This window comes from Aethalodelphis obliquidens, unplaced genomic scaffold, assembly GCF_003676395.1.
Source record: "Aethalodelphis obliquidens isolate GAN/ISIS:26980383/991018 unplaced genomic scaffold, ASM367639v1 scaffold16, whole genome shotgun sequence".
Taxonomy (NCBI): Eukaryota; Metazoa; Chordata; class Mammalia; order Artiodactyla; family Delphinidae; genus Aethalodelphis; species Aethalodelphis obliquidens.
In genome coordinates this window covers 15,787,167-15,807,904 of record NW_020837960.1, presented here as the reverse complement: position 1 = coordinate 15,807,904, position 20,738 = coordinate 15,787,167, and the positions used below count along the sequence as shown (strand labels likewise).

The following is a 20,738-nucleotide window of genomic DNA, read 5'->3' as shown; positions in this document are numbered from 1 at the left end:
TGAGCATTCAGAATGGCTTGCAGCGTGGGCTGTGGCATCTGGCTGGGGTCAGAGACCCAGACTGCTTCTGATGGGCTGTCTGTGTAAGCCCCAGTAGTAGCTGCCTCCCCACACTGCTCAGATACCGCTTGGGGTCTCAGCCTCCTTTGTCCCTCACAGCTGAGCTCTCCCTTGGCCTTTGCCACCCTTACCCTGGTGTGGAGCTGTACTGCAGGTCAGGTGGGATCAGTGTGGGTGCTTTGCATGGGTCAGGGCATGGATTGTGGAGGTCCAGACCCAGACAGAGATCAGGACTGCTTCTGACATGCTGCCTGTACATGCACCAGTAATGATTGCCCCAGCGTTGCTCAGACGCCATCTTCGGTTTGAGCTCCTTTTGTGTCTCATAGCCGAGCTTTCTCCTTGGCCGCAGCAGCCCTTGCCCCAAAGTGGAGTTGCGTCTTGAAGCAAGAGGGGCTGGAGCAGTTGCCTGGTTCAGGCTGGGACACGTGCTGGGGCGGTCACGGAAAACCGGCCACTCTCTCCACCTTGTTTTGGAAGTAAGTAACTGTGTCCATGCTCCCCACGAGTGGAGTCCCGGCTTCCCATAGCCCTCCTTTTAGTCCCAATGGCCCTCCAACCAGCCAAGGGGACTCGTCTTCCTGGTGTCAAACCCCAGGTAAGGGTGCCCAATGTGTGGCTTTAACTGCTCACTCCCCAGGGAGGGTCTCTACCTATGTAATCTCCCTTCTCTGCTGAGTCCCTTCCCAGGAGCACAGGTTCTGACCCAATAGCTTCTCTTCCCTTCCTACCTGATTCCATGTGGAGCTTTCTTACAGCCTTGGTCGTGCAGGAGTCTTCCTGCCACTCCCCTTTGTTTTCAACAAGAATTGTTCCACATGTAGATGTATTTTTGATGTGTTTGTGGGGGGAAGTGAGTTTTGCATCTTCCCACCCGCCATTTTGATCTTCTACCCACAGCTCCCACTTTAGGTGTAGACTCTGACCATCCTCATTCAGTCAGAGTAATCTCTTCTTCCTTGGTTTCTTAGGAGCTGGTATGCAATCTGAGTAGGTCTGATCAAAAGGAACCCTGTGACTTTTGTTAGATGACTTGGGCAGGAGATACCCTGTTTCTTCTCCTGGATTCAAGTAAGGAAACATATAGCCTCAGGCTGCTTGCAATCAGCTTGTTTCCATGAGGTGATTCAGCCAGGGGACCAAGACAACACTTGGAGAGAAAGGCTTGCAGAAATCCTGGTTGAATAGGGCCTGAAGTCCAACTTCCCTTTGTATGGTTCAGTTATGCAGTATAGTGGTTGTTTAAGCCCCTTGGAGTTGGGTATTCTGTTACTTACAGCTAAAAAATCCTGACATACCAAATCACCCCTCACCTCAGAAAGTGACTCCCCTCACCCCAGAAGGAAGCTCCCTTTCCATGGCAGGGCTGGGTGGGCTTCCCTCACGGGCCCAAATCCAAATGTAGTCCTTTTCTGCTTTCCTTTCTTCTCTCAGTGCACAATTTCCATTTCTGGTCTCCTTTCTTTTCTTCCTCGTCTTTTTTTTTTTTTAAGGCAGAATTAATTTGAATTTTCAACTTTATTTTTATTTTATTTCAGCAATACATATTCACAAGTTAGACAGTTAAATACTTATTAAGAGGAAAAAAGAAATCCCCACCTTATCCTCCCACACCCAACTTCTCTCCAAAGGCAATCCCTCTCAATGTTTTTCACTGTTTCTTCTGGGCTTTATCCTCTATTGTTAAATAACATTTTTATACAGATATTTGCCATTCTTTAGCTTTAGTTATTACAAATTTTCTGTGATAAAATATAGGAACATAGATTTATTATACCCCTCCCCCCATACACATCCTCTCCCCCTCATTTCCTGAAAAAAGTTATATCACCGTATTTTGCTATTTACACTCTCTATGTATATATTGTTCACAGCTGAGCCATGTAGTGTACTATGGTTATATTTCCTTTCTTAAACAACAATTTCCGTTTCCTTAGCATTTGATAATTGCATTGTCTTTTCACTTGTTTATTTTCCTATGTATTTTTACTAGTTCATCCCACGCTATCCAAGAAAAATATAAATCCCTCCAACGTATGCAGATCAGTTAGTTTCTTGTTTTTCTGCTACGCACAAATGTGCTGGGAGTTTTCTTCATCTTACTCCTTGTTTGCTAGATGTCAGGTTTTCCTTTATCCTGGTTAATCTCTTATTTTAGAGAAGCAAATTCTCCAGTAGGTTTCTAATAAAAAGTGTGAGGGTGATAAGAATGTTGAGACCTTTCATACTGAAAACGTCTCTATCTACCCTCTCATTTATTGTTGGTTTCTCATGTTCAGGCCCTTTCCTCTGATGTGTGGTCGTCACTGACTGCTCATAATAAGAGTGAGGCTCTAACAGGTTGATTAGATGCTCTCGATGAGTAGAAGGGATTAGTTGCAGTGTGGGCTTCCTGTCCGGTAAGTAATAGGGCCGGCAGCAGCTTTTGTGTTGGGAGAATCCCCAAAAGTCTGTGTCTGTTGCTCTTTTTCCTTGAGTCGGGCAGTTTCCCCATAGGAGGAGCCTCCAGGCTTCTGTCTTGACAAGGTATGAGTCTGTCGGCATTCTTGCAGCTGAGTGAGGGAATGGCTCTGGGGCTCTTGTTCTCTATAAAGACTTTCCTTCAGTCCTTTGCTAGCTTCAGACCACCACCCTCCCACCCTCCACTCTATCTTGGGGTCAACAACTCCAGAGAAAACTTCAGCCTTCAGTCTTCTCATGAGAGTGAGAAGCGGTAGGTACCTGATGGGGGCAGAGAACTCTTACTCAGACTTTCAACTAATCCTTATGGAGGTTTGCAAGGGGAATGGGAGGGAAAGCACCCAGCCAACCTCTCTGCACAGAGGTTTTTAAAACTCTTACGAAGTTGTGTGAACTTGAACAAGTTCCTTGATTTCATCTGTAAAATGAAGATGAAGGGCTTTGGCGTGAGGGTTAAATGGAATTAACGGATGGGAAGTGCCTTGTGCAGTCTGCCCAGCACAGAGAGGGTACTCAATTGTTGGCAGTACAATGGTCATGGTGGCCTTAGCCTTGTTTCACTGGACAGAAAGGATCTCCCTCCTACAATCCAGTGCTTTGCTACACTCTCTCAGAAGAAAGCCACCCTACTCATGTTCTGCCAAAATGTTAATAGAATTTCAGGGGTACCACAATCTTTGCAACTTGCCTTCTACCCCACCCTCTCTCTGAGTGCCCAGCCAAACCCTTAGCACCACCTCCTCTGCTCTGGCTCCCATCCAAGTGGATTAACCTGCAGGATGGGAACTGCAGTGAACAGCCCAGGCCCAAATCTCAGGAGTCAAATGGATCCCCTTCTCTCCTATTCCACACATAATCCCTCCACCTGCTAGGGCAATGCCCCGGGTCTTCCTCCTACTCTTCCTGTTTTCCTCACCCCCTGACAAGAGAGAGGCATGCCCTTTGCCTTCAGTGTGCTAGAGACCCTCTCCTAGCGCAAAATGAAATTCTTTTTTCCCCTTTCTCTCTTCTCCCTGTTTCTGTCCCTCTGTGCTTGTTGGGGATCTTGACTCTGCTTTGTTAGAGGACAGCCTTCCTCTTCACAGTCTTAAGTCTTTCTCCTGAGTTCTAAGGATGCTTTTCTTATCTGCTCTGGGGCCTCCAGTAGCTTTGTTAACTGGCTATGTCTCAGGGGATTGAAGAGGGAAGAGGAGAAGCTAGGAATGTTGGGGTGGCCTTAAAATTAAGAATTTAGAATGCCTAGTGGGCCAGAGATCTGGTACAGGATCCGATGAGAAGCAGCAGTCACCGTGCTCAGCATTTTTTCCCAGTCTGACATTTCAAGTTGCAAGACTCTGATAGGGATTTTTCCTGCTATACTCTCTATTTAGACTCAAACACTGAAGATACACTGAATGAAAATTCTGAAGTAGGTCTTATGAACAAAAGTCATGGTCAGTTCAATCTTGGGAATCGACCTTTGTTGGAAATGGTATAAATACACAGTCATTTGCAGACTACGTGTGAATGAAGGTGGACACAAGGACATAGGGACAGCCTCACCTAATAACCCCTCACACTCTTGTTTCCTTTTTTAACCACACACACACACAGGAAAGCTGCACTTTGTTTGCTGTGAATGACATTTCCTGAGTGTAGACTTTAGTCTGTCCTTAAAATTCTCGCCAGCAAAGTAATAGAGCAAAGGGTTGAAGCAGCTGTTGGCCGCTGCCAAAGCCAGTGTGACGGCCACAGCTTTATGCAGACTCTCTTTGCATTTATCCACTTTCCACTCGACTAAGTGGAGGGTTCTCAGTACATGATAGGGCAGGAAGCACAGGAGGAAGATGATCAAGGCAATGATGATGGTGGTTAGCGCTTTCCTGTGAGAAGGACGCAGCCCTAATTCTGGGACCTCCACCTTTAACAAAGCTCGAATGATCAGTAGGTAACAGATGCTGAGCGTGCAGAATGGCAGCAGAAAGCCCACCACCAAGGCAATGTGGTTCATGGTCTTCAGCTTAGTGGCTTTATTGGGATTCAGCTCCAAGCACGAGGTGACATTGCCCTTCAGCTCAGAGCCATTTTTCAGCAGCAGTGTTGAGGAGGCCGTGATAAAGATCCATATGGCCCCACATAAAATCCAGGCATTCCTGACGCTAGTGGCATGAAGGAGCCGCAGCGGGTGAACCGTTGCCAGGAAACGCACAACACTCAACACAGTCAGGAAATAAATGCTGCTGTACATGTTGACATACATAGAAAAAGACATAATTCTGCAGGTTAGGTCCCCGAATATCCAGTTGGAGCCTCTGAGATAATAGTCAACCCTGAAGGGCAGTGTGGCTGTGAACAAGAGATCGGAAATGGCCAGATTTAGCATGAAAACGTTCACAGATGTGGACTTCTTATGAGGTTGCAGGAAAACATATATAGAAAAGCCATTCCCCAAGGCTCCCCAGATAAATATTGCCAGGTACACGATGGGGTAAAATTCTCTCTTGAAGGTTTCAATCGTACAGTTCCTGTTGCTATTGTGATTGCTGAAGTTGCCGTTGGGTTCCATTTCTGATATGGAGATGGACGGAGCTAAGGACACAGGTTTTCTCTCCATGCTGAATTAAAAAGAAACAGATACAGAAAGTTACTTCCTGCTGACATTTTCCCAGGTTTTAATGAAACAGAGAGAAATACTAGCTTCTCTTTGAAACGTGAGTCAAAAAATATTGGCTATATTTTACTATATGCTTACACTTTGACTGTATGCTTATACTTTTACTATACGTCTTTACGGTATGCTTCATTACATTTCATGATAAATTTCTGGAATGCAGAATAAACATTAATTTATTTGGTTGAAGCTGAATCCTCAAACTGGGGGGACTTTTGCCCAGTGCCCAAATGAGAATCCTCCAAAGCTTGTCTCTGACCCTGGAGAAGGTCATCAATTACACAGCTTCTGCTCTGGAAGCTGACAAAGATTCTCTTCTTGATCAAACTCTAGCCAAGCTCTTCTGAGTCCTCTTCTCAACCAGGTGTCAACCTTGGCCTACACAGACTTGAATAACAGCTAACATAAAAGTGCTAATATGGTTTTTAACAGCTCAAGGCTGCATTTCTAGGATGACCATACCCTCCCATTCTTACGTAGCCTGAGAAAACTCAAGCCTGCTGAAAGAATTTTCTGTTTGTTCCAGCCCGTACCTGGACACAGGGCCTCTGCCTCCAGCCTCTGTGGAAAGAGCTTAGAGCCTAACTTCTATAAGCTCCAGTTAGCAAACCCAGATGCTTTCCACTTGGATCAACCTTCCCTTCCTACTTTCTGTAATTTTTTAAAAAAATTATTTATTTTATTAATTTATTTTTGGCTGTGTTGGGTCTTGGTTGCTGTGCGCGGGCTTTCTCTAGTTGCGGCGAGCAGGGGCTACTCTTCATTGTGGTGTGTGGGCTTCTCATTGCGGTGGCTTCTCTTGTTGCGGAGCATGGGCTCTAGAGCGCAGGCTCAGTAGTTGTGGCACGTGGGCTTAGTTGCTCTGCAGCATGTGGGATTTTCCTGGATCCAGGCTCGAACCCGTGCCCCTGCATTGGCAGGCGGATTCTTAATCACTGCACCACCAAGTTCTACTTTCCGTAATTTTTTAATTCCCTGGCTCTACTGAGCCCCTGCTCACTCCCCTCTCCTTTCCTTCATTCTCTCCCTTTAAAACATCCAGTTACCTCTGAGTTCAGTTCACGTTGGACTCTTTTCCCTATTGCAATAGTATTATCACTGAATAAAATCTGTCTTACCACTTTAAGTAGTGTGCAGCTTTGTGTATCTTTGACCAAGCCTTGGTTTAAATGTAAATTCATTAGGCAGAGTTGTCATGGATAATCACATGGCTCTTAATTTCTTCTTTGCTGGCCAAAGAGAAATTTATACTCGACATTTCTTGCCTCACCTAGATAAACACTACAGAACAGCCCATGACTGCAGAGGTAGGGGGAACCTTCTGGATGTCTAGGAAAAAACAGGTAGATTGTGTGTGTGGGGGTATTTTCTTTGTCTGGGTATGATAGTCTGGACCCCTGTTTTTCAGAGTCTAAGAACTAATAACCATTTTCATTGCTTCAAAATCCTGCCTTTTTGAATCTAAGCCCCAAATTACACAAGCACAGATCCTATAATAATTCCTTCCTAACACTCTCTTTCTGAGATGTCCTAATTTCCCATGGTGTGCATTCTGCATTGATACCACAAATCAATAAACCCAACTGTGTTCAACTACAGGTTTGCTCCTATAGGCCTTTGACTAGAAGACACTGACTCTGAGAATTCACATAATGATCTAAAAACTAAAAGAAGTATGGTAAAACATTAGTTAAATTAACCTACCCAAAATATATGGTTTGTAAATATACTTCTGATGCAGTAAATATGTTTTTCAATTCTCCTTCAGAGACCCGTGTGGAGGTGCAACTCAGAAAACACGGTTGGCATGTAAATAATGAAAAAAAAAAAGTTTTTTCTTTAACTCAGCACTTCCCAAATTATCTTCCATAAACTACAAATTCCACGAGATGCTTTGTGTAAGAAAAGGCTTCTGTGTTCAGATCAGCCTGAGAAACACAGCAAGCTTTAGTGTCCCTCTCTTGGAGATTCATAACTCATGTTAAAGGCTCTAAGAGGTCCTAAAAGAAAAAAAAAGTCTTCTTAATAACAGAGTATGCCTCCTTTTTCTGACTCTGAAAACTTTTTTGCACACTAACACAATCTAATATCCCACAAATGTTCTACAAAATCTTCCCTGTGAAATGCTGATGTTATTATGTAATTTATCTAGAAAATGGTTTTGACAGAAAAAGAAGAGGATCCCTACTTAATGGGCCAGATCAGTCAACAAGTGTTCAAGTATCTGAAGTCAAGGGGTTCTAAGCATTTCCTACTGGGGAAATGAGCATTTCTGGGCATCCATCATGTTGTTTGTAAAAAATGGAGATTGTATTAGTTTTCTAGGGCTGCCTTAACAAAGTACCACACACTGGGGGGCATAAAGCAACATAAATGTATTTTCTCAAGTTCTGGAGGCCATAAGTCTGAAATCAAGGTGTCAGCAGGGCCATGCTTCTTTTGAAGTCTCTAGGGAAGAATTCTTTGCCTCTTCCAGCCTCTGGCGGTTACCCCCAGTCCATGGTATTCCTTGGCTTGTAGACGCATACGCCACGTGACTCTGTCACATGGTATTTTCCTTCTGTATCTTTCCATCATCTTCCTACTGTGTGTCCGTGTCTGTATCTTCTCCTCTTCTTATAAGAACACCAGTCATGCTGGGCCTAGGACCTACCTTAATCCAATATGACCTCATCTTAACTAATCATACCTGCAAAGATCCTATTTCCAAATAAGACGACAGTGCTTATTTGGAACCTGGGGTGAGAACTTGCACGTATCTTTCAGGGGACATAATTCAACCCACAGTAGGGATATGTAACATATGTTTCATAGAGCTGCTGTCAGGATTACATGAGAGATAGAGAGAGTCTTACAGGGCACTTGGCACCGAGTAAGTGCTCCCTAGCTGCTCCACTCACATGAATCAGCGCAGGAATGATCTAGCTTCAACGTTTGTTATCCCACTGACCGCATGGAAGAGTTGATGACCTCAATTCTCACATTCATATGCAAAGTAAAAAGTACACTCCTCTTGGTGTTTACTACAAAGGTATACTCTACAGAAACACTGATTACTCTCAGATTATTCTGACCTTTTTATTGTGAAACTATCTGAAGCCTTCTCCACTCCTTTGCTCTCAGTCTACCAGAGAAGCTTCTGATGACCCCTCAGCTTAGTCAGGCCTCTCCGGAAGTGTGGACTGTGGATCGTGAATGGAAGATTCCAGTAAAGTGAAATCGCCCATTGTAAATATACAAATCAGAATTCTGGGTAAAGGACTTCCCTGGTGGCGCAGTGGTTAAGAATCCACCTGCCAATGCAGGGGACGCAGGTTCGAGCCCTGGTCCAGGAAGATCCCACATGCCGCGGAGCAACTAAGCCCATGTACCACAACTACTGAGCCTGTGCTCTACAGCCCACGAGCTACAACTATTGAGTCCACGTGCCACAACTATTGAAGCCTACGTGCCTAGAGTCCATGCTCCACAACAAAAGAGAAGCCACCGCACTGAGAAGCCTGCACACCACGATGCAGAATAGCCCCCACTCACCGCAACTAGAGAAAGCCCAAGCGCAGCAACAAAGACCCAACTCAGCCAAAAATAAGTAAATTAAAAAAAAAAAAAGAATTGTGGGTGAAAATTTAGACCCCTGTGAGTCTGGTTTGCGTAAATTGATTTTTTTGAGGCCTAGGAGTAGACTGACCGGATGAAATTTCTCCTGTGCGAAGCTGATATGTCACATCCTATTTCTGAGATGACTCCAGGGCCTTAGTTCTGATTGCACGGATGATGGCTCTCCCTCCCCTTCTGATCTGTCTCACCAGCAAGTCTGAAGTTTCTAGCTTGGGTTGCAGGGAGAATGGTGAGGCCATTAGCTGGGCTTGGAGATACAGTTCAGAGAAATCATCACACGGAGGCTGGAAGTCTGTAGGCCTGACTTGGGAAAGGGAATACAGCAAAAACAGAAGCTTGGAGATTTTGTCTTAACTCAACATTAGAGAGAATTAGAGATTCTGTTGGTTGGCGGGGCCAAGACAGAAGGATCAAACCCCAAATCAGGTAGTACAGAGTTGAAATGCTAGAAATAGTACAGGCAGCATGCACAGACCATGAAGCCAACGTGGAGCTGGATTAGGTGTCACAGTTATGTGTCAGCTCTGGATGGGCAGAGCACTGGAACCAGGGTTAACACAGAGCTCAGAGGACAAAGAGACAGGCAAGGGAGCTAAGCCTGAGGAATTCTCATGATGTGTTCCATTACAAATGGCCTTTTTTGAAAAGGACAGAGTCTTGTCCACACAGCCCTGACCTCGAAGCCAGGATTCGGATATAATCTTAGGAAAAGCTTATATCAGGAAAGGGTCTGAAAAAGTAGAAATAGACTTGAAAGCAATCAAGTCCTTAAACTTTTTGACCATGAAGACCTTAAAACCACTTCTCCCATCTCAAGACCGACAGGGCCTGTAAATTGCAATGAGATGGGCAACCTGGGACCCCACTCTGCACTCCTCCCTCACTGGGGGTGGCAAGTGTGCAAGGACAGCTACAGATGCTGGGGAAAGTCCCTTATCACAGGCAGAGCATGGGATCCAGCAGGTATGAGCACAGACAAGAGATCATAAAAACGATGGTAACAGTTGCTCCACAAGGGAATTGAGGGATATGGGGGGACCAACAACAGACCCTAGCAACAGGGACTTCTTGAGCAATTGGGGAGGAAGGCATAACTCACGAGGGAAGGTCAGTCTGCAAGCAGCAAGGCCCTTGTACTTCCAGGCCATGATGGAAGAAGAGGACTTTGGATCTGAGAGGAGGGTCGGCCATTGCAGGCAGGCCCTGAGTCATGGAGAACCTCAGTGCTGGACAATACTTTGGGCACAGAGATGCAGGCCAGGGACGCCAAGACAGAGGCCCTTTTCCCCTGTTGAGGTGGGGACCAAATCTCGGGAAAAAGAGAGATGCCCAATTTTAGAATCGAGGCACCAGATCAGGATCAGATCTACCCCAAGGGTAACACTGAGTCCCAGAGTTACTTCAATTCCTCTGCCTCAGATTGCGATTGGTTCTGGGCCCTGGAGGGGCTGGAGGGGGACGGGAGTGGGAGTGGTCCAAGGCTATCAAACAGCCCCACTTGTAGGAAGAGGATAACTACAGAAGCTGGGACTTTGATTCCAAGAGCATCTTAATCTTTGCAAAGCTAAAGAAAGAAAATACACAAACACCCTTCCTAGAAGGCTCATTTAGCCAACCGCCACAGGCTAAAAGCAGGGCCAGCTCAGATCCACAACTCCATTAAGCTCGCCACTTTCTCTTGAGAAATCTTTAAACCACTTTGATTGTTCTTTTCCGCCCATAAAAAATACACTTCACTACACCACACTGCAAACTTTCACTAGACTGTTTAAAAAAAAAAAAAAAGAAAAGAAAAAGAAATGGCCTGTTAGAAGTGTCTGTAAAAATCAGCCAGACCAATTAAGTATGTGACAGGAAGCTGAGAAATAGATGAAGAGGTAAATTCAAGGAAAATTAGGACATAAATTGACAGTGTAATTTGCACTGCCTTAGAGGGAGAGCACAGCTTCTGGGACTGAAAGCGGTCTTGAGACAAAGAAAGAATTGAGGCTTTGTCTCTTGCAGCCTTACTGATAATAAAACAACAAAGAAGAAACAATGCAAAGCAGCAGCAGATGGAGATTCCAGATTTCAGGTATGAAGAAAACTAAACATGCTGCGTGACCAAAGGCTAATGAGGACGAAGAGCTTATGTGGATAATTAGAATGTTTTCATGGTCCCTGCAAAGCTGCAACTGTTCAAAACCTCACAGAAGTTATTTTTATTTATACTTAGAAAAAATATATATATTTTGATGCCTTGCCAGGATAGACCTTGTCACACATCCTGCCCCCATTATCAGCACTGACCAGGACTGTAAGTCCACAGGTGTGCTTACCTGCGGTTCTCAGGTAACAAGCCTGTGACCTGGCAGCAGAGCCCAAAGACCGAGACCCTAAGATGCAGGGACACAGTTTGAGGAAGTGCAAATATGATAGTCTAGGTGAGGCATGAAAGGAAGGACGAGGTAGGCAGAGAGTAGTTTGAGAATGACTTACATCCACACTGGGGAATTTGGGGTTTATCTTGACGGCAATGAGAGCCCTTGAATTGTGGAGAGCAGATCTGCATTTTAAAGGTGTGATTCTGGCAGCGGATGGAGGACCTTTTGGAAGAAGGCAAGCCTAGGTCCTGAGAGACACGTGGGGATGCTCTTGTGACTGTCCAGGAAAGAGGGGGTGAACATATCTGGATGAGATTGAGAGTAGAAAGGAAAGAGAGTTGACTGGAGTTGGGGATGGACTAATTATGGAAGGTCAGGGGCAGTTGGAGGTGGGGATGGTCAAGGACCCTCTCATGTATTTTGAAGGGGAGAAAGGTACATTACATTGATAAAAAGAACAGAAGAAGAATAAGAGGAAGTTGCTGTTTGGGGTGGTAAAATGAGTTCAAGTTGGGGCATTTTGAATTTGAAGCATTTATGAAACTGTCAACTACAAATTAGCACTTGCCATCTACCTCTCCAAGGATTAAATCAGGTGCCACTGCAGCTGCTGACCTTCAACACCCCCTGAAAGGAGTTCAGGGTGGAGATCAGGAATGAGACACTCGGTGCTCTGAGAAAAATTGGCAGAACAGGTCTTCAGATAGTTAGATATTTTCAGTAGCTGATTTTATGAGCCCAATTCTTGCATGTCCTCGTATCCAGAAAAGCACTAAATTCCTTCATGGTGACGTCCGCTCTTCGTGACTAGCAGAAACCCTGATGGGAACTTCTGCAAAAATATGTGCTTGATTGCATGTATTCCCCCTTCACCAAAATCACATATATATTGACCTCTTCCCCCCACCACCTCTTTGGAGCAGTTTCTCAGAGCTATCTGAAGTGCTGTCTCCCGGGCTGCAGTCCACATTTTGCCCCAACTAAAACTTAACTTGCAACTCTTGCATTGTACTTTTTTTTTTAAGTCGACAAAACACACGCAAGAACTGTCCCATTACAGTCTACAGCCTGATGAATTTAGGGGCCATCAGCACTTGGTACCTGAAGCCAGAAGAGTGGAGGAGCTCCTGCAGGGGTTTAAGAGCAGAGAAGGAAAGAGGGTCAAGAACAGAATCTCGGGGAACGTCAACAATTAAGGGACAGGCAGAGAGAATGGGAGCCTGGAAAGACGATTCAGAAAGACTGGCCGAACGATAAGACACGAATCAAGAAGGCAACTTCTGGGAATTCCCTGGTGGTCCAGTGGTTAGGGCTCCACGCTTTCACTGCTGAGGGTCCAGGTTAAAAAAAAAAAAAAAAGAATGCAACTTCAAGGAGGGGGGAGTGGTCAGTGGGGTTAAAAAGTGTCAAGTGTCAGGGGATTTAGCAATAAGTTTATCAGCGTTCAGAGGGGGTGGGGCGGGACCCAAGGCCAGGAAGCTGATAAAGGAGCAGGGGTTGAGAAAGTGAACACTTTCTCAGAGGAGAGAGAGAACATCTCAGCTCAGCTTCTGTGAAGGGCTTGTTTTTGGAGGAAGTCAGGGAGGGAAGATGCATTCTCTTCTCTTGAGACACCTTCTTACTCTCAGCCCGTCTCCTACAAATGACTTCAATGCCTTCTTCTGTTCATTTCTTGTCCTATCTTTTCAACATCAGACACCTGAACAGGGCTAGAGTAGAATGTACACCGAACCTGAAGTCCAGTAGATGTGATTTGACTCCCAACCGTCCCACTTTCTAGCTCTAAGACTTTGCACCCCTCGTCCCAGCAATACCTGTATTTTCGTAAATGAGATTCAGCTAGTGGAGCCTGCCACAAAGTGACAGATGGTGGGAAAAGCACAGAAGTCTGGGTCCTGGTCTGCCAGTTTCTCGGTACACATGGCCTTGACTAACACACCACTTAGCTTCTTTGGGGAAGTGTGTCTGTAAAATGAGGGTAATGCTGCCCCTGGACTCCATATCAGAAAAGAGCGCTGAGAGGAGCAAATGCAATAATGGATGTAAAAGCACTTTGAAAACCGTAAAGCTGACATTATTGCTATTATTTTGCTGCTTCTTAACGTCGGGCAGCAGAAACCTGGATTTGCACTTCTTCAGGCACGTACCTGTGCCATTCACTCTGCTCTCTTTTATCTCTGCCTTTCCCCTCTTCTCTATCCCCCTCGTCCCTGATCTGCAGGGTGCCCAACTCTAGTCAAGCCAAATCCTCTTCTTCAACACCTGTATCACCTTCTGCATGTCACCTTACCCAACTGACACTTCTCACGGGTCTCTCTCTTTTTTATCACTCCTGCAGCACTTGTAAATCAACTACAGCAGCCTGAAATTAATTCTTCATGTGCTTTGATAGATACATCTCAGGCAGACATTACACTGGCCTTTCCAGATTATGAGACTTGCAAGAGGAAGAGACAGTCCTCTACTGATTTTGCATACCTTATTATGCCAAACACATATTTGAGGGAACTTGGTAAACTCCTAATCACTAGACAAATGAGTTGCCATAGCAGGCTCATAAAGTGCATGTGTTAGACACAGATTACAGAATCTGATGGTCCAGGTGAATTCACAGCCCCATTAGTCTTCTTCTCCTCCTCACTTACGTCTACGTCCAACCGCCATGTCCTTGTGGGTTTGAAGTTCTCCACAGTGGGAAGCTTCTGTTTTAATAACCCAACCTGCAAATCACAACTCTCTCCACAATAATGCTCTGTATCTTCCCTAATAACTTTAGAGCATAACTTGGATTTTAGCTCCCAGAGCTACTGCATACTGTGCAATGGCAAATAGAACATTCTTTTTGAAGTTCATAGAAATGTTGGTATAAGGTCATAGAGCCAAATCTGCCACTTTCAAGCTTGGGAATCTTGCACAAATAACTTATCTTCTCAGAGTCTCAGTTTCCTTATCTGTAAACAGCATAAAGAACGTGAAGTATTTTGCACAGGGTGAGCACACAATGACGTTTACTACTATGATTAAATCTCAAAGTGTGGGCTTAGGCATATGATTAAAGAGGCGAAAAGGATCTCAGAGCATTTGTAAAAATATAAAAGCAAAGGCTGAGAGATGATTTAATGATTAAAATGGTGAAAGGAATGACAAGGTTTCCTCTCTGCTGAAGGGAAGAAGTAGTAGAGCAGAAGGTAAGAACACAAACTCTGGTTTGAATCCTGGTTCTTTCACTCACCAGCCCTCTGTGACCTTGGACAGCCACCTTTATCTCCCGGCCTCAGATCCTTATCAGTAAAATAGAGATAATGAAGACAATAGTCCTTACTTCTCTGAGTTGTTGTGAGGATTAAGCAAGAAAACATGTGAGTGGCACTGAGGTCAGAGCCTGAACCAGAGGAGAAAGCAGCATATGTTAGTGAAACCTGGCACAGAAGCCTTTCTGTCCCCCTTTTCTTATAGGGAACAGACTCCAACCTCCATGACCTTCCCTGAGATCCAAAGGGCAGATTCAAACAGTTGCTAATCCGGGAAAGTGAGGGATGCAGAGACAAGGGAGGGGCAGCCAAGAAACAAGAGTGCAACCTTGGGACAGGGTCCTGGTTCTGCCTCAAGGGATACACATAACAATGTCTTTAAGCTCTTCATAGAATTAAAACCCAACAAATGGAAGATGTCAGCATTCTTCATACCAGAGAAGACCACCTGAGGCCAGATTAAAGAAACCAGAGAAGCTCATTGAGAAGATTACCTGAGAGACCTGCCTGGAAGTCCAGTGGTTAAGACTCCGTGCTCCCAACGCAGGGGGCACGGTTTGATCCCTGGTCGGGGGAATCTAAGAGACCACATGCCACATTGGTATGGCAAAAAAAAAAGAAGAAGCAGATCACTTGAGACCAGATTAGGAGTGTAGGTGCTGCACAGACGCTAATCTTGTTCAGCAGCCCCATCCTTGAATCGTTTGCTCTAAAACTCATCCAATCCTCCTGGGTTGGGACACACAGTTTCAATGGCAGGAGTCCACTGTGTCCCCCACCGCCTGGCAAAGCAATAAAGCTATTCTTTTCTACTTCACCCAAAACTCTGTCTCCAAGATCTGATGCAGCACCAGTGCACAGAGGCTGAGCTTTCAGCATCATTAGCTGTTATTACTGCAAAGGCTCACAGACTTAGCTCCCTGAAGTTGTGCAGAGAGGATTCGACCCTCTGGATTGGAAGATGCTACAACCTCAAAATCCCAGAGGCCCTGGAGTACAAAACTAATATGCCCCACAAAACAGAGAAGTATCAGTGAGTGCCTCGTTTTTGAAATCCAACACTGCTGGCTCAGCCCTCAGTTGTAACTGGCTCCAAATGTCCTGGTGGAAGCGTAAAGCTTCGGAGACTTCTTTAGCCTCCCAGGAACAGTCTTGCACTTTTAGAATTTTTTCAAGGGATAAAGTGAATTAAATGCTTGGAGACCAAAACAGAAATACAAATGAAAAGATCTGAGATTACAACATCTTTTGAATGAGGAACTGAGCTGGTCTCCAGGCCTCCAGAATAAATAGGGAGCAGGGGTGTGAACAACCTGGGGCCCTGTTTCCATGCAGTCAGCACCTCAGAGCATTCTGCTACTGATCCCCCACCCTGTCTCTCCCCAAATGCCTCAAAGTGCAAGTCACGTCTCACACCACCAGCCTAATGCTCCTTTGCCTTCTGAGTGCCGTTTACTTCCCCACACCTCATAGCTGTGAAGTCAGCCCATCGTGGAAAGGGGTGCTTGCAGATCTGCTGTAAACCAGTAGGTGTTAAATAGCATTTATGACTTTGGAAGTCCCCCAGGAGCAAGTTCCCTAATTTACTTTCTCTGTGCTGCAAAGATCTCTTTAACAGCTCTGGGCCCCAGAGGGACTCCTCAGCCAGGGTCCTGGGCCTGATAATTCTCCCTGCAGGATGACCATGAAGTTTCCCCTCCAGGGCCTATGGCCTAAGTAGAGTTTCATTGTCTCATATCTGTCCTCTGGCTAGGAGTCCACATTTGGAAGATGCAAAGCTCGTAGGGCCCAACCTCTCCTCCCAGATCCCAACCAAACTGTGCCAGACTTGCCCCAGAGCTCGGCAGACAGAAAAGTCAATGTGTTCTTCCCAAGATTTCTGGGGGTTCCTGGAGAGCTTGAAGCCCTGAGGAGCAGTCTTTGGACCTGATCTGTTTTCCATCAAGGGGAAGAGCTGAGTGAGTCCTTGCAGCAAAGGTGGGAATAGTCCCACCAGGCAGAGGATCCTTTGGGGGACCGAGTGCTCTGAGCAGTTTCCCGCTTGTAATCGCCTCCTCTCACTGGCTTCTATCACAAGGAAACTGTCCAGCTCCCCTTCACCATTCCTCCCCAGATTCCTCAGGAACCCACCAGGATTGGGCCAGTAGGAAGGGGGATATTGGTGATTAATCAGTCTTTCAGCCCGGCTTCCTGACTAAATTCTAGAAAGTTCAGAACCCTCCCAAATAACTTCTGAATTTCATTATCTTGGTTTTCTATTTTATTTCTAAAGACCAGACACACTCTATGGTATTAAGTTTCCTAATTAGAATCTTGTCTTGAAATCACAGGTATTGGGTTGTCAGCTTCTTAGCGATTCCTAACTGCTGCCGATCTACATGGGCCCTTTAGCTGACACCTGCCTCTCTCTCCTTCTAGCACTGTCCCTGATGCCTGAGAACCCACCAAAGCCTTCCTTGCCTGGACTCTGCCTCAGGCTGCTGGGCCCTCTTGAAATACTGCCTGTCAGGCCCCGTTTGGGGGGAGGCTGGACATGCAGTGCACAGTAGCTGTGGCCTTCTCCCTCTAAAAGGAGAACTTTTGCTCAGACCACAGAGTGTGTGGTGAAATGACATCCATCACCCCAAATGCACATGGGCAGAAGGAGGAAGAAGCACCTCAAGAAGAATTGTATTGCCAGAGCTGCCATCAGGACAAAGACAGCATGGGTGAACACTGATAATCTGGAGAGTGTTGGTATGGTCAAGATATCAGATCTTTTAAGTAGCAGCATCTTGCTGACGGTTTAGCAACAGCTGCCTTTTTTCTCTCTTTTGCTGACAAGCTTTTCCCCTCTATTTACCTGATCGGTCAGTTTGCGTGTTCTCTTCTGAAATTCCGTTCTTGAGAATTTCCCTGTGCAAAAAGGTGCCTGTGGGTTAGGGACACTTTTGGGGATAACTACACCTTAAAACTGGAGTCTTTTCACAATGTCATTGTTTGTTGTTCTCCCAGAGAACAACTTATCCCAGGGATATGGCAGGGCTGAACCCTATAGCAGAAGGTTGGCATCCCAGCCCATGAGGGGCCTCTCTGCCTCTGAGAGCGACACGCGTGGCAGTATCTCGACATCCTTCTTCCCACCTCCATCCTTGTTGAATTGCCTTATTTCATTCTCTAATATTCTCCCAAAGCTAGCATTTCTTTCATGTTCATCTGAACCACTAACACTCAGGCCCCACAATAACCAAACAACCACAAATTCAACACAGAGAAAACTTACCATGTAAGGAGAGCTCTGGGCTCCTTGGAGATATGGCTTCATTTTTTTTTTTTAAAGCATTATTTTGACTTAGTGCTGTCTTCTCTCTGGCTCTCATAACTTCTCGGTTCTTCTACGTTAATAGAATATATAAGCCTATAAAGCTGATTGTGGATTTAATTTTATAAAAATACCTGAGCTTTTTAAAAAATTATTTATTTAGGCTGCTGCGGGTCTTTGTTGCAGCACGCAGGATCACCACTGTGGCACGCGGACTCTTAGTTGCAGCACGAATGTGGGATCTAGTTCCCTGACCAGGGATCGAACCTGGGCTCCCTGCGTTGGGAGCACAGAGTCCTAACCACTGGACCACAAGGGAAGTCCCAAGCATTTTAAAAATCATTTTCGAATGCACTTCATCAGTGTATCAAGGAAGATGGGAGGTATCTGTTATTAACCCAATTTCTGACCCAAGAAAGGCCACAGAATCATTCTGCAGCTGAGTCTCTGATTTCTAAGTCTTCTGATTCCAAAGATAGAAAATCAGCAAGTATTATCTCAGAGGCCACTGCCCTACTCATTCCAATAATTTCCAAGGGATTGTGTCAGCATTAGGACTCTCCCCGTCCACAATCAAAGTGACTAAGTGACATGACTCAGGGGCTCCCCCAAAGCCCACTCACCCAAATGAAAACTCCCTCTCTGCCTTTCCCCTTGGCATTTCATATCCCATCATTAAATTCACTTCTTGGAGCAAAGGAATTATTTACCAAGGTAGTTAGTTAAACAGCATAGGATTCCTGGAAGGATTCAGAGGCGTTAAGAAGTCATAGGAAAATTTGGGGAGTAGATCCCAACAGGCTCCAAATCCTAGCTCTAGCCCTTACTGGTGGTGTGGGCATTAGCAAGTACTCAGCCTTTCGGTGTATTGAGGGGACCAGGCAGGCAGCACACTGAAATCCACGCCCCCCAGCTGCACCAAGCCTGGCACATCGTACACTTTCAATACATTAGCAAGCCTACGCGAGCCTGACAGCTGCCAGGGGAAAAAAAGCCTAAGAACTTTTCAGTATGCCAGGTGCAGGATGCCTGTAAAGGACAGTAAGAAACTGATGAGAAGAAAATGTTTTCCTATGTCTCCAAAAATTGAAAACTAGGGGAATTGCCCAGGAAAGAGCCCTAGCCAACTGCCAGTAGCCTGGGGACAGTGGGCTTGTGTGACCTAAAAAGGAGAGAGCAAGGGGCAAAGCACACTGCCGGCTCCCCACTCCCCCAGACCACCCTGCTGCCCAGTGTCTCCTCTGAGGCAGACATGCCCTTATTACCGAAGGTTTCCACCAGCCCCTCCTTCCGTCACAGGGGCCAGCTCAGGGCCCTCCAATACGGACTGTCACCTCGCCACCACTCTCCTCAGTAAAATCCACTCCAGCTTCGTGGAACTTATTTCACTGCTCCGAACATAGCAGGTTCTGTTCGCCATTAATAAAATTTAATGGCAGTGGCCAGCTATTAAATGCCCACCTTGTCATTCATTGATCCTTGAAGAGTTTGCAAATGAAAGGAAGGCTGGCACCTTGGCGGAACACTAACAGACGCTGGACTTAATTCTGATACTTTTAGAACATTCTGGAGCCTCCACCTCTCTAACTTCTAACCACCAGTGCACTGGAAACAGACCCATCTCTTTAAAGCATCAGTAAATTGGAACTCTCAAGTAGATTCTCGTCTCAAGGGTTTATGGGATTGAGGTGGAGAACAGAAATTGCTAGAAGTTTGACGTTTCACCCAAATTACTTTTGCATTATTTATACAGTATTGAAAGGAAGATTTGGGCGGCTTGCCTGATAGTGTATCTCCCTTTCCCTTAAAGTGTATTACTCTCAGGTATGGATCAGAGACAGGAAAATATTTCAAATAACCTAGGTCGGCTGTTATCACGCTTGCCACCCATTAGAACCACCTAAGAAATTTTTGGAAGTTAAAAACAAACAAACAAAAACCAAACCAAACCAAACTAAAAAAACCTACAGATGACTGGCTCATCACCAGAGGTTAATTTTCAATTATTCTAAAGGTAATTTTCTAATCTCCCCAGGTGATTAGAATCAGGTGATTTTGACGGAATGTACAGCCAGAGTTGAGAACCACCGACTATGGTCCCAAAGGTTATAAGCAGATTATAAACACACACACAAACTCTTTCCCTCTCATTGTGCCTCTCAGTAAAACTGCTAAAATCTACATTCTCAAATCTAACTTCCTCTCCTCAAAAACCAAGACTCTGAATGGAAAAAATATATATCTTACGTAATCAAATGACCCACTCTATAAAAATAGGAAAAATGCTTTATGGCCCCAAATAGGGGAATGCTTGGGTAAAGTAGAGTAAATCTCCTCAATGCAATACTATGTAGCAATTTTAAATTATGATTATGAAGTATTTACAGCAATGTGGGAAAATGTATGCTCTAATGGATAAAAGGAATATAAATGTATCCATTGTGTACAAACACAACTATGAAAATCAACTAAAATCATAAGCAGACACCCAAAAAAGAATGGAAAGAAATGCCCTGAATATATCAATAGAAGCTGTGGTTTTTGCTTCCTTCTACTTCTTTGTACTTTCCCAATATTTTTTAAAATATCATGTATCTGGTAGAAAAAAGTTTATAGTAGAACAAAATAAACTTACTTTTTAAAAATTATTCTTCTTACTATGAAGCGATAAGCAAAGCATAATTCTTAAAAATGAGTTAACAAAGCAAAGATTAAAATGCTCACAAGTTTTCTTTCTTTCAGCTGCGTTGGCGCTGTCTCCTCTACCTCGTCTTCCTCCTCCAAGTAATTCAGCTTGCTCATTTCAAAGAAAAGTGAAACAGCAAACTGTATTTTATGAACAGTGTCAGCCAATAGCAAGAGAATAAGGAACTCTGGTCAGAAAGTCATCTGTGCTCTATAGAACTTTGGTGTGAGTGTGAAGAGGGTAAGATTTCCACTTAGGGACTACATCTAAAGGGAGAAACCTGCATTAGCCCTGCCCCTCTAATGGCTGTTTTTATCAGCATCTTTCACAACAGATCAAGGGGATGTGA

General features: G+C 44.9%; 1 protein-coding gene and 1 non-coding gene across 2 annotated transcripts; both read right to left on the bottom strand.

Moving 5' to 3' along the window:
• Positions 1-1,550: 1,550 nt before the first annotated feature.
• On the bottom strand, positions 1,551-20,444 carry CYSLTR2 (cysteinyl leukotriene receptor 2). Its single transcript, XM_027116302.1, has 2 exons — positions 20,339-20,444; positions 1,551-5,114 (listed from the first exon to the last, which is right to left on the bottom strand). Exon 2 carries the CDS (start codon positions 5,111-5,113, stop codon positions 4,094-4,096), a length of 1,020 nt encoding a protein of 339 aa, XP_026972103.1. The 5' UTR covers position 5,114; positions 20,339-20,444; the 3' UTR covers positions 1,551-4,093.
• TRNAG-CCC (transfer RNA glycine (anticodon CCC)) lies at positions 17,950-18,022 on the bottom strand. Its single transcript has one exon. It is a non-coding gene; the product is annotated as a tRNA-Gly (tRNA).
• Positions 20,445-20,738: the final 294 nt, after the last annotated feature.

What these genes read in the sequence shown, in the direction of transcription:
- CYSLTR2 (XM_027116302.1), bottom strand. Translation starts at nt 5,113, where the DNA reads ATGGAGAGAAAACCTGTGTCCTTAGCTCCGTCCATCTCCATATCAGAA.